The sequence below is a fragment of the Typopeltis vanoorti genome, chromosome 13 (assembly GCF_054136105.1).
Source record: "Typopeltis vanoorti isolate ZY-2024b chromosome 13, IOZ_Tvanoo_1.0, whole genome shotgun sequence".
NCBI classification, from domain to species: domain Eukaryota; kingdom Metazoa; phylum Arthropoda; class Arachnida; order Uropygi; family Thelyphonidae; genus Typopeltis; species Typopeltis vanoorti.
The window spans coordinates 62635912-62649762 of NC_143561.1; the positions used below are offsets into that span (position 1 = coordinate 62635912).

The 13851-nt window shown below is 36.0% G+C and overlaps 1 protein-coding gene across 1 annotated transcript in view; it reads left to right on the forward strand.

Annotated features, from left to right (window-relative positions):
• The window catches only part of LOC150100219 (telomerase protein component 1-like), a 1179105-nt gene that overhangs the window by 247248 nt on the left and 918006 nt on the right, over positions 1 to 13851 (forward strand). The window contains exon 13 of the mRNA XM_090402391.1: positions 10285 to 10465. Coding sequence (XP_090258517.1) covers positions 10285 to 10465 — 181 coding nt within the window. The remainder of the gene's footprint in view (positions 1 to 10284; positions 10466 to 13851) is intronic.

The following is a 13851-nucleotide window of genomic DNA, read 5'->3' on the forward strand; positions in this document are numbered from 1 at the left end:
AGGTGGGTGCCCCCGCAGTTCATGCATTTGGCTGGTGAGGTCCGGGATTTTGAGCAGGTAGCTGTGGGGTGGTTTTGCCCACATTTGAGGCATTTGTAGGTCTGCTCTGCAGAGTTTCTGTGCGTATCCGTACTTCTGACGTGGCATTGGCCCGACAAGGCTCTTTTCCTTAGTGGTTCAGTTGTGATTTTCAGACCACAGATCGTTGTTATGTTGTATATGTTCGCGCGCGCGCGCGCGCGCGCGTGTGTGTGTGTGTGTGTGTGTGTGTGTGTGTGTGTTGGGTATCTCTACGAGTACTAGAGGCATTGGACTCTTGTTGGCCTGTAACATTCTGCTGACTTTGACAGGTGGGAGATCGTGGAGGCTGAGGTCTTCAGTTATTTCATCTATGCAGATGTTTTCTGTTACTCCCCTGAGTACAACTTTTAGGTTTTTCTCCGACTTCAGTGAGTAAGTATGATATTTAATATATAACTCATCCATGGTTTTTGTGAGGTGTCTGTAGTTGCCTTCTGTGGCAGGCTGGATTTTAACTCCGTCGTCTACGTTTTTTGCCCATGAATAGGCAATTTGGTGGTTTTGCATAATAGGCGTGAGGTCCATCGCTCTTTTTTCCGTAGTACAATTGGAGGAACTTTTTCATTGTTAGGTGTGGGAGGTCAGTGTTGGGGGGGGCATCTTCTTCCATCCCCTCGTTTATCTGAGTCTCTGCTGTTTTTTGCTTTTTTCGAGCGCGAGTTTCAGTATTGTCTTTTGGTGTGGGAGCAGAGATTATCAGGTTCATCTTGCCTTCTTCCCCTGGTGTTGAGTTGTCCCCTTCTGTGGAGTCATCTGTCGTTGAATATAGGTTTAGAAACCCTGGCCACTCTACCTCAAATTTCTTCAACATTTTTTTGAGGAGGTTGAGCGCCAACTTCTTATCCAGAGATTGGACAAAGTCGTCCAATTTGTGGGGAGGTCAGTGTTGAGGGGCATCTTCTTCCATCCCCTCGTTTATCTGAGTCTTTGCTGTTTTTCGCTTTTTTCGAGCGTGAGTTTCAGTATTGTCTTTTGGTGTGGGAGCAGAGATTATCAGGTTCATCTTGCCTTCTTCCCCTGGTGTTGAGTTGTCCCTTCTGTGGAGTCATCTGTCGCTGAATATAGGTTTAGAAACCCTGGCCACTCTACCTCAAATTTCTTCAACATTTTTTTGAGGAGGTCAAGCACCAGCTTCTTATCCAGAGATTGGACAAAGTCGTCGGGACTTAAAATGTTCATGTTTAAAAGTATTCAAATATGCTTACCTTAGAAATATTTATAATGGCAAAGAAAATGGGCAAGGGCTGGAAAATTGCATCAAAAGTCAAAGTCTTACCTTGTATTCTGCTATCAAAGAAGATTCACAAAATCTAAAACTCGCTAATCACCACTAAAATCAAAAATATTCTTGGCAACAACAACCATCATGCCAGTATTTATCTTCTGCCATCTTGAATCCAAACTCATCATCATTCCTAACCTCTTATCCAGAGTAACTCATTTCAGACAGAGTTATATTTCCCATATATAAGTATTAAAAAGGTGTATCAACTTATTATTAAAATCCTCTGGTCAGAAACAGTTTTAGAACGGGTTTTTTTTTTTTTTTTTTACTTTGTTACAAAATATTACTAGCCAGGAAATTATATTCTTGTTTAACCTTTTACCCAAGTGTAAGCAAACAGTTTGTGTGTTAAGTATATTCATGACTAGACAACTTTTGTATAGAGGCTGATGACTTCATCATTTGCCTTAGTATCCTATAAGGCAAAGCACACTAGCTATCAGACATGCATAATGCAATGCATCATGGAATGTGACTACCCAGACTAGTTTAGACTTTTATTGAGATCTCACTGGTGGGAGCGAGACCCAGGAAGATACCAAAGTAGAATGTAATTCACATACAAAACTTTGTGTGCTTGCTTGGAGAAAGGAATAAACAAGTTAAAAAAAACAATCTACAGTTATTTAATTCAGGTATTTTAATGATAAGGTGATACACTGTTTTACAAATTATGTATAGGAAATATAAGATTTCTGCATTAATTCAACCTTGGGATCTTCTGAGCCTGACCCCACTAATGAGATGTCAATAAAGGTCAGGACCAGTCAGGGTAGCGGCCCCTTCCATAATGCATTGCACTATGGAAGTCTGAAACGAATTATGCTCTGCATTATTGGATACTAAGGAAATTAATATGAAGTCATTAGCTTCTATATATACAAGTAGCTAGCCTAAGCATGGAGAAATATCACATTCAAATTTTGTTTGCTTACACTTGGATAAAGGTATACCTAGGGTAAGGAGTTTAATCAAGTAGGAGTTAGATGGATAAATAATATCATTAAGCACAAGCTGCAGAAGAAGAAAATGCTGTGGAGGGTGTATAAAGAAAAAGTTGACCAGCTAAGCTCAGGAAAGGTAACAGCATGGCAAGGAAGCAAAATCAGATTGTGAGAAAAATCTAGCTGAGCAGGCTAACGGAAATCCCAAAAGAGTTCTTTTGTTATGCGACAAGTAAGAGGAAGAATGACTATGGAAGATTAACTGAATGAGTGATGATGGTCACTAGGAGGCAGAAGCAGAAAAAATAGTAAAGTTACTGAGCAACCACTTTGTAAGAGTAAGTCATCTTAGTGAGGTTATTGCTTTAACCTATGTTACAGACACTAATCTGGGAATCCAGGTGGATGAATTGGAGATTCTTAGGATATTACAGAATCTGAATGTCAGTACAGCTCTGGGATTAGATGGGATATCAGCTAGGATTTTGAAAGAATGTGCAAGGGAACTGGCAATGCTTCTGACTAGGCTCTTTAACCTTCCTACCGGCTAGGACGTCTATAGACATCCAACTAAATCTGGATATGATTCAGCCCATCTGTTTAAAGAACCTGGATAAGAAGTGCAATTTGACTGTCATGTCCATTAGAAGGTGTGATAAACCCTCACGCTGAAGAGAACGGTTAATCGGATTATCTCCAGTTCGTAGCTGCCTCTCAGTTGCCTATAACAAGAAACGGACTTTCTTGTTCCATGCTGGTGAGCTGGGTTTTAGTTATATATGATAGACTAAAAATAGAGAAATTATTTATATTTTTGTTTTCTCTTTTTATTGTACAATACAATTTTAATTTCTGGACAAAATAAAGGTCTTGCATAATTACCTTGGAGAACCACTTTAATTTTTTATTTTTTTGCGCTGATTTTTTTCTAATCGCTTACTAGACAAAAGATTTTTCTTTGTTCTCGAAGAAATTAATTCACGATAATTATTTGAAATATTCTTTTAAAAAAAGAAAAGAAAACTGGCTGCCGATGTTCCAGATTATATTAATTTTATTTTTGTACAAAACCATCGAAATCGAATAATACTTAACAGATTTCCTTTAGGACACGCTTGAGCAACTTTGCTTTATAGAGAATAACATGAAATTCTTTAATCATATTACTAAATTTTTTCTTCATGTTGTATAGTAATCTGTACTTTCACTTTCTTGGTTTCCTTGTATAATTGGTCATTACAAAATGAAATTAACAGTTATGATTTTAATTTATATTTCTGCATAATTCAGATATTTTATTCTCCAATTTTTAAAGTAAGCGATACATTTGCTTATTTTTATCATTCAAAATATGTATATCAAATGTGAAATTTCATTCCATATTTTTACAATAGAATTGAACTTTTTTTGCCTCCGATAGTTTAAACCCCCCCCCCCCCCCCCCCCCGTTGCATTACTATCACACACCCGAAAACTGTTATGAAACATAGGTACAGTTTTTATTTAATTCGTTATTTTTCTCTAGTAATTGTTCCACATAACTTTAATTATTCGATACTGGAACTATGTGGTGATTATTATAAATTAGCAAATTATAAATCAGACAATATACATATTTCCTGATTATTATAAATCAGGAAATTATGTGATATTCGGATATAGGTGAAATTAATATTTAAAATCACTGTCATCCTTCAAATGCAATATCAGAATAAAGAAAGTGGAAAACCCGAAGTTTCGAAATACATTTCGAAAGCCCGCTCTCGAAATGTATTGGTCTACAGACTGGATTCTGAACACGCCAATGTTTCGTGATGTTATGACTGAAAAACAATTCAGTCTCATCATAAAGTATTTGCATTTTCAGAATAATGAGGAATACGATCAGGCAACACATCCTTGCCCAGTCCTCAACAAAATTTATGATTTTCTGATGAAAATCCGTCAAAAATGTAGATCACTCTACATTCCTGAGAGAGACTTGAGTATAGATGAAAGCCTTATGCCATTCAAAGGTGGACTGAAATGTAAGCAGTATATTCCCAAAAAGAAAGCGAAGTATGGAGTAAAATTTTTTATGCTTTGCGAATCGGAAAGTGGATATCTTTGGGATTTCAAACCTTATACGGGAAAGCAAACTGTAATCGAGCACGATATATATTCGGATCTCCCCTTGTCGATGCGTGCAGTAATGCAGTTACTAGACCCTTTACTGTGGAAAGGTTACTGCATTATAATGGATAATTACTATATATGTGTCCTGAACTTGGTGATTTGCTTTTACAGCATGGTACGGATAGTTATGGTACTGTAAATGCAAAAAGGCGAGATATTCCTCCAGATCTGGCTTCAGGAAAGCTATCGAAGAGGGAAATCCGAACTTATCAGCGAGGGAAAGTCTTTGCACTACGTGGAAAGCCAAAAAAGATGTTTTTCTGCTATCTTCCCTGCACAATCCATCAACGGAATCCATGGAGAAGCATGGTTTGAAGAAAGAAAAACCCATTGCTGTGTGTGCATACAACGACACTATGGGTTGAGTCGACAGGTGCGATCAGCAGCTATCATTCTACTCTGTAATGAGGAAATAGCATAAAAAATATATTACAAAAAAGTGTTTGGACATGTTATTTGAATTTTGAAATGTTTGGATTTTGTTATTTGGAACAGTTTCCTCCTGTACAAGAAAAAATGTTTGTCTACCAACATATCTAGAATACAGAATAGAAATTGCAAAAGCATTGCTGCATGCACATGCGCCTTCTTCAGCAAGCAGAAAAACAGGAAATCCTGCCAGACATCTGAGGGTGAACGCTGCTAACTCCAACCGTTATCCTGAAAATCTACCGCCAACGGCTAATAAAAAAAAAAACCTGCACGCAAATATTATGTATGTAATAAAAAAAATATCAGAAAGGAAACAAAAATCTGGTGCCCTGAGTGTAAAACTGCTTTGTGTGTTTACCCTTGCTTCAAGGTGTTCCACGCTGTTCAAGAATTTTAAATTCTGAACAGTATGAAATAAAAAATGTTTGTTTTCAAGGCCATCAAAACAGTCCTTTTCAGGACTACAAATATTGATAGAGGGATACCCGAATGCACTGTTTCTTTTTCATCTTGAAGGCTAATTTTTAAGTTCTTTTTATGACACAGAGAAACTGGAAAGAGTATTCCAGGTAAAGTATTTCATCAAAACGATAAAAAATAACGAAATAAAATCTACCCGATATATATATATATATATATATATATATATAAAATGATAAGCCTTTTTATGTCATGTTTATCGAAACGTTTTGAAACTCAGGGGTTACCCTGAGTGTTGAGTCTTCAAAATTCGAGTCATCAGAATTCAGGGGCGGAACCCCCTTTGGAGTTATCACAATCGAAGGAGAACTGGTCTACCATACCGGAACACGGGGGGTTGGGCATAGCCCCCTAGTTAATAAATGAAATATATAAATAATAATGGGAACATTTTCACCTTGCCAACACTCAACATTGATGTGATATGGGTTCCAAATTTCTTGTTTCGGAGATATATATATATATATTTCAAAGTTTTGTAATAAAAATTTCTGCTACAATGAAGTTTGGCAGAATCAACAATATTATTACTACCTTATTTCTGTTTCTCGTGTGGGAGAAAAACAGTAAAATGTCACTCTTATAATTATATGAGATGTTATAATGGCAAAAATAGTAAGAAAAAAGTCATTTGCACTTTCTCTTCAAAACACAAAGAAAGAACATTGTAAATTCAGCCAGTGGAAAAGAAAATACTACATATTTTTCTCCTGTTATCTGATTTTTTTTCTTGTAGTACAAAGAAGAAATCACTGCATATAACATGAAGTCTGGAGGAGGGAAAAAAATCTGGAAATTGATTACATTATAACGAATAGAGAAATCTTGTTAGAAAAATTATTCACGTAAGATTCTAATCTCAGCAGACATAACATTTTCTTCTAGATTAGATATCTAAAGTAACTGAACCTTTGCTACTATTTTACACTAAAATGAATGGGTATGTTCCCCAAGTGATTTACGTTTGTAAAAGCTGTCTTGCGAACGATTTATGAAATAAATTATCTGAAATATCCGTAGATTGATTAGGTCTATACCCCCCCCCCAAAAAAAAAGAAGATTATGAAACGCATATGCACCTTTTCTTTGAAAATAATTCAAATCCTCTTTTTCAAGATATCTAATTTTTGATAATAAAAGTGAAACTGATCATTATAAATTAAGCAATTTTGGCATAAATAATGTATAAGCATGTAAACGAAATATCAGTATTTCTGTTAGGATATAGGTAATCAACAATCGAAAAGGAAGCAAGACATTCTTGACATATTCTGCACTACAGCCTGGGGCACTTTAGTGTTCTCCCCTTTCTTCTCAATAGCACTGAGAGTAATAAGCCTTCAACTTTTCCTCCAGCTAAGAGGATATTACCAAGTATTTATAAGACGTAGATTATTTCAGAAATAGCTTCCAGCAGCAGAAGAAGTAATATTTAGAAGAAGAAATTTCTTTTGTGTGGTATGCATATAAACAATTTTGTATGGTGAAAATATAGCATATTATTTCTAAAATTTCACATAATTTCAGCGGACAGTAGAACAGCTGGTTTTAGATTGCAAATAAATATAACAGAATTAGAAGCTTCACAATACAATCTGATTGCCTTATATCTTTTGTCAAAATGGTAAAATGAAGTAATTGATTTTGAATGCTGTCTAGAAAAGCTTTCAAACCTGTATAGAAATTTAGAGTAGTTATGCAATTCAGTTCCAGGAGAGAATAAGGAGGGGGGGGGGGGCATTAGAAAATCTTCAAAATGAGCAAAATTGTTCAATCATTCTGTTTATGATATTTTTCACATTATATTTTCAACATATCTACGAGGTTATGCACTAGATATTATCGTAATATGCATAATACAAATAAATAAATAAATGACGAAGGCGAAGAATCACTGCTAAAATATCATTGGATATAAATTTTTGATACCAAAAGGATACGATCGGAAACCGCGTAATGCAATTTAGCATTTTAACATTTTTTTTTTATTTTGTCTTTATGAATAACAAAAAATCGTTTCTAAATCTGAAATGTGATGATCCATATAATGCTATTTTGCTAGAAACGAAAGAAAAAGGACATATTTATTTCAATAAATATTATTTAAAAATATAAATATTTGACATAATATTTTCAAAGCAAACATTTGAAAATTTGAAAATTCGAAAAAAAAATTATTCAATTATTATACGTAAAGTGAAAGAACAATCAGTGCAACTCTTCCGGTGCACTGATTTGTAGAATAAAATACACCAAATTTACTATCACTAAATAGATTCATTGCAAAAGCCGATCAGTAGTCATTTCAGGATTGATTTTTTTCGCATATGTGAAATTCGTTTCAATTTTTGGGAAGAGACACAATAAATCATTTTAGAGGCAAGAAAGGTCAAATAACTTAGGACAGTAAATGAAATTCTAAGCAACACAATAGACGTAAAGACAGGGGGAAGGAACACAAAGGTCACTCAGCAACAGTTAATCCACTAATGGCTATAGAATAGCCGTAACGAGATTAACGGCGGAGGAAGGTAATGGCATGATAAAAGGTAGAATCCGACGAAGTTTTGATCCATGAAAAAAGCTAGGGAGTGTTGAATATTTCATCCACACCAGCCTGTTGGGAGGTTAAGTCTCAGCTCTGATACAGTTCCAAAGAGGGCAAAATAATTTCCGTTATGCGAGGGAATTATTTTGCCCTCTTTGGAACTACCTTGGAACTGTATCAGAGCTGAGACTTAAAGAGCCTAGTTAGAGGCATTGCCAGTTCCCTTGCCCATTCTTTCAAAATCATAGCTGATTCCCATCTAATCCCAGAGCTGTACTGACATTCAGATTCTGTAATATCCTAAGAATCTCCATTTCATCCACCTGCATTCCCAGATTAGTGTCTGTAACATAGGTTAAAGCAATAACCTCACTAAGATGATTGATCTTTATACAGTATCATATTTTTATCTGTTCCATTCTAATTCTCTTTTATACCAATTCTTCTATACTTTTACCACCACAATTAATATTTCAGGTGTGGTGGTAAAAGTACTAGAAAAGTTGCTATAAAAGAGAATTAGAATGGAATAGATAAAAATATGATATTGTATAAAGGTCAACATTGCTTTGTGCAGGGTCATTCGTGCCTTATAATTTAATAACTTTTTATAATAGAATAACAGCTGAGTTGGATAAAGGAAATGGCTACATGAGAATTTTGGTGGATTTTGCAAAGACATTTTACAGAATACCACATGAAATGCTGTTATGCAAATTAGAACAAATGGGGACTAGAGAGGATAAAAGGATGGCTGCTGGACAGATATCAAAAAGTGGTATATGGTGGGGCAGAATTGAGGCAAAAACAAGTGACTAGTGTGCCACGAGGTTCGGTGCTGGACCATTGCTGTTTAATTTGTACATAAATGATATAGGAAATAACTTGAAAAGAAATATTCAGTTGTTTTCTGATGTGAAATTAGGTAGACTAATTGATCAAGATGATGTGGAGAGTTGCAGGATGATTTAAATAGGCTGTCAATAGGCAATAGTTAATGGGTGTTGGTTAAATGTCTAGAAATGTAAAGTTATGCATCTTGGGATAAATAGATTACAGGCCCCGTGTCACATTGATGGCACTGTACTCCAGGAAATTTATGAAGCCAGAGATTTAGAGGTGGTGATAACCAGAGAGTTCAAGTTTAGAGGACATATCACTAAAGTTGCTAAGGTAGCACATAAGATTGTTTGACTATTGAAGAAATCATTAACAAGTAGATTAAAGTAAGTTGTTATTCCTCTTTATGAGGCCTTGATATGCCTACATCTGGATTACTGTACTCAAGTCTGTTTCCTTGGGTTTCTTAGGGATGAGGAAATGGTGGAGAATATTCAGAGGCAAGTGACCAAGATGGTGAGTGGATTTTGGAATGTTCCCTATGAGGATAGATTTTAGATGTGTGGATTGTAGAAGTTGGTTGTTAGGAGAAAAAGAGGGGATATGATAGAAACATTTCAGCTGCTTAAAGGATTTTATAGGATTGATGCACGGTAAATGTTTCCGCACTTGATCATAGGGACCAGAACAAGTGGTCATCCCTGGAAGTTCAATGAAAGTGTGGTTAGTAGGGGTGTGAGGGACTAGATTTTTTGCTTAGAGAGTTGTGAATGAGTGGAATGGCTTGCCAGAGTCAGTTGCAAGTGCTTTGTCTGTTAATAGGTTAAAGGAGAGGTATGACAGATTGTGTGGATAGATTGGATGTTCTGCGATGAGTCTTCAGACTTCATGGTGATGCCCATATAATAATAAAATATGTTACTAAAAGGGTTTATAGGATCAGTTCAGTTGAAATTTTAGTACTAGAGGGAAGGATTATAGGGGTCATTCACTAGAAATCTATTAAATGAATGAGTTACACAGGTGCCAGGAATATATTTTTCACTTGGAGAATAGTGGTTGAGTGTTTATGCTACTTCCACACAAGAAAGGTCACAAGCCTATAGTGCATCAATACAGTGAGCCAAGGTTTTTTAAATATATAAATTTTTTTTGTATTTTTATTGATTTTTACATAGTTTAGAAATCCTACTCTAGAGAGCAAAAATTGATATTTTTTAAGCCTTTTGGACCTCCAGTAATCAGGATGGTGGTCTCACACTAGGCAATAAAATTTATCTTCCACCTAAGTGGAATTAGATTGCCAAAGGCTGTTGTGTGCTTTGTCAGTGAGTAAGTGAGTTCATGGAGATATATATATATATATATAATACATAGATGTGAATAGATAGTTTGTGCCTCCTGCAATCAATTTTTTAGTCATGGGGATGCCTGTGTAATAATAATGATTGTAATACTGATTTTTTTCTTTATAATATGTGTGGTTCATTTCTTTCTAGAGCAAATAATTTTGATTCATCATTGCTTCAGAAGTACAAACAGGCTGTTGATGAAATAGTAGAAATTGCCACTCAGTATAACTTGAAACCTGTACAAGGAAGGACATTAGTCATTTGTGATCTACTTGGAGCACATAAAAATCCTTCTTCTTTTAAGAATGCATTAAGTAGTATATATAAGGTAAAATAGCATTTTCTCTCTCTCTCTCTCTCCCCCTCCCTTTCTCATATGGTTAATGTTTTAAAACATTAACTGTAGTAAATGTTTTAATTGCTGATATAGCTTAAGAAAAAAACAATAGAGGCTAAATGTGGAGAACCATCAAGTAAAATGTTCTTTTCCTACTTTTATGTAATTATCAACTAAACTCACTCTTTGAAGAACAATAATATAAATAGCCTTAAAATTGATAATTGCCATTTTTTAACTGTTCAACCTATTTAACATTGAACCTTTATTTTTAAATTGCTTTCCACATTTATATGCAGTGCTTATTTTTGTTTTTCTATCAGATGGGATTGGATGAAAGACTAGTGGGTTGGATAGATGAATGGCTATCATCAAATAGATATCAGCAAGTTGTGTATGGGAGGGACACTATTTCAAAAGAGAAAAGTTATTAGCAGTGTACTGCAAGCATCAATTTTGGGACCATCATTATTTAATTTGTATATTAATGATATTGGGATAGGTTTAACTGGTGATATATAACTGCTAGCACATGATGAAAAACTGGGGAAAGTTTTGAGGAATCAAGCAGACATTGTGGCCTTAAAGAAGGACTTGAATAAATTATATGACAACAGCATGGAACTGTTAATTCAATGTTGCCAAGTGTAAGGTTCTGAAATTTGATAAGGCAAACAAACAAATGCAAAGTATACACTTGACAGGGAAATTTTGAAGGAAGTTGAGGAGATAAGAGACCTTGGAGTGGTGGTAGACAATGATCTGAAATTCAGAGGATCCATTGCACAAGAGGTTCCATTGTATCATTGCAATAATCTGACATCACATCAGATTATGGCAATGATGTGGAGGATCTTAACTTGTAGAAATAAAGAGGTTCTGGTTCCATTGTATAAGGCCTTGATCAAGCCTTGTATGGATTATTGGGCACAGATTTGGTCCCTGGTTTTTATGGTGACGAAAATATGTGAGAAAGGGTGCAGAGAACACTAAAGTTGTAACTGATATTTGGGATGTGGGATATGAGGACAGATTGAGGGAATGAAGTTTGTAAAGCCTTGAGAATAGGAGGAAGAGAGGAGATATGATTGGGATGTTTAAGTTGGTAAAGAATTGTTACCAGCTTAATGTGGAAGAAATCTTTCATGAGGGGTGAGAGTAAAACAAGGGGACATACCTAGAAGTTATGTAAGGAAGGTGTGAGCAGGGGACATAAGGAGTAGGGTCGTTGCATAGAGAGTGGTTGGTCAGTGGAATGCTTTACCATTGTGGGGAATGTAAATACATTGAATGAGTTTAAAGCATTGCTTGATGGGCTTTGTGCTAACATTATTTGCCTCCCGTAATGTATCTTGACTCCATGGAGATCTGGTATTAATAATAATATATTTATCATTGACAGTGTTTTCCTTGTTGACAGTAGTCTTTTAATTTTGCTGGCAGTTTGTTCAAGTACTTGTTACATTCCTTCTAAATCTTTACTATAGTCTATAGTTTAGACAATTTAATAAAATTTTATTTATTTTTAACTGAAACCTCATTCCTACTTGATATGCTATAGATTAGATTCTGTAATATTTTATGAAGAAATATGTTTAATTCAGTTAGGAAGAGAAAATTAAAAAAAAAAAAGAAATCACTCATTTGTATGTATGAGTTATAAGAGTTTCTCAGCTTAAACTGAATTTGCTGGTCTTATGAAGAGAGATCATGGGAACTTAGTCTGTTTCTCTTGCAAAATAGAAAACATTCTCACTGGCAAGCATTGCAGACTGTAATGGTAGAATTAACTGTTCTGTTATAGAATTCTTTATGTTTAGATGATACCAAGTTTACTTAGTCATGTTAGGTCATTGAACTTAACAGATTATTATTATTATTATTGTTCCAGGCAACTCCAAGGAGTCGACAGACTCATCGAGGGAGGCCCTAACATCATGTCCAGAACAACTATTCGACATTGACACAGTATCTATTATACCTTGCCTTGAACTCATTCACGGTCGTAGCACCCACAACAGACTCTGGAAGCGTATTCCAATCATTCACCACTCTCCAAGTAAAAAACCTAGCTCTAACACCCTTGTCAACCATGCTCTTGCCCAGCTTCCATGCATGGCCCCTAGTCCTCCCACCACAAGTCATATTTTCAAAAATATCTTCTGGATCAATCTTATAGAAACCCTTCAGTAATTTGAATGTCCCAATCATATCACCCCTCTTTTGCCTATCGTCCAATCTCTGCAACCCACAAATCTTCAACCTATTCTCATACGGTTCATTCCACAGACCTTCTATCATCTTGGTCACTCGTCTCTGGATCCTCTCCAATTCCTCCCCATCACGAAGAAACCCTGGTGCCCATAACTGGGCACAGTAGTCGAGATGGGGTCTTATCAAGACTCGATACAGAGGAACAACAACTTCTTTGTCTCTGCATGATAAGTTATTTTTCAGAAGCCAAGTGATTTGATGAGCTGATTTAGTCACTTTTGCAATGTTCCCCCTAAACTTCAATTCCCTATCCACCAACACTCCCAAATCCCTGGCCTCATCAATCTCCTGGAGTACAGTTCCACCAATGCGATATACTGCTACTATTCTTTTCACCTTACACTTTGCCACATTAAATTGACATCCATTTTTCCTAGCCCAGTCCTCCAAACTATCCAAATCATCCTGTAAAATTTTGACATCCTGTGCACTCACAATTGCTCTACCCAACTTTGCATCATCAGCAAACAAGTGAACACTTCCTATCAAATCCTTTTCTATGTCATTGATGAACAAATTGAAAAGCAGTGGTTCAAGAACAGAGCCCTGCGGCACACCACTAGTCACAAGCCGTCTTTTAGACTCCACTCCTGCATAAACCACTCTCTGGTATCTCTCCTTCAACCTCCCTCCTATCCATCTCACCAACCCTATATTTATACCCATCTGCTCCAGTTTACTGATTAGGGTTCCTTGTGGTATCCTGTCAAAGGCCTTGGCAAGGTCCAGTAGTATCACTGTAAACCCATTACACCTAGCAGTTCAGCCATCACTGAGGCATGATCTACCCTTCATAAAACCATGTTGTCTCCCATAAAATATCCCATTTTCATCTATCCAATCCTGTATTCTTTTCTTGACTAATTTCTCTAAGAACTTGACATTGATTCCTGATATGTTGATTGGTCAGTAATTTGCAACAGTAGTTTTGGAACCACCTTTATGCAGTGGAACTATTTTCCCCTCTTTCCACCCCCTCGGGACTAACTCAGACCCGAGATTCAAATTAAACAAAATGGTCAAGGGTACTGACAATTCTTTAGCTGCTTCTCGTACAACATGAGCTGGTATACCATCCAATCCCATGGATGTATTGACATTGA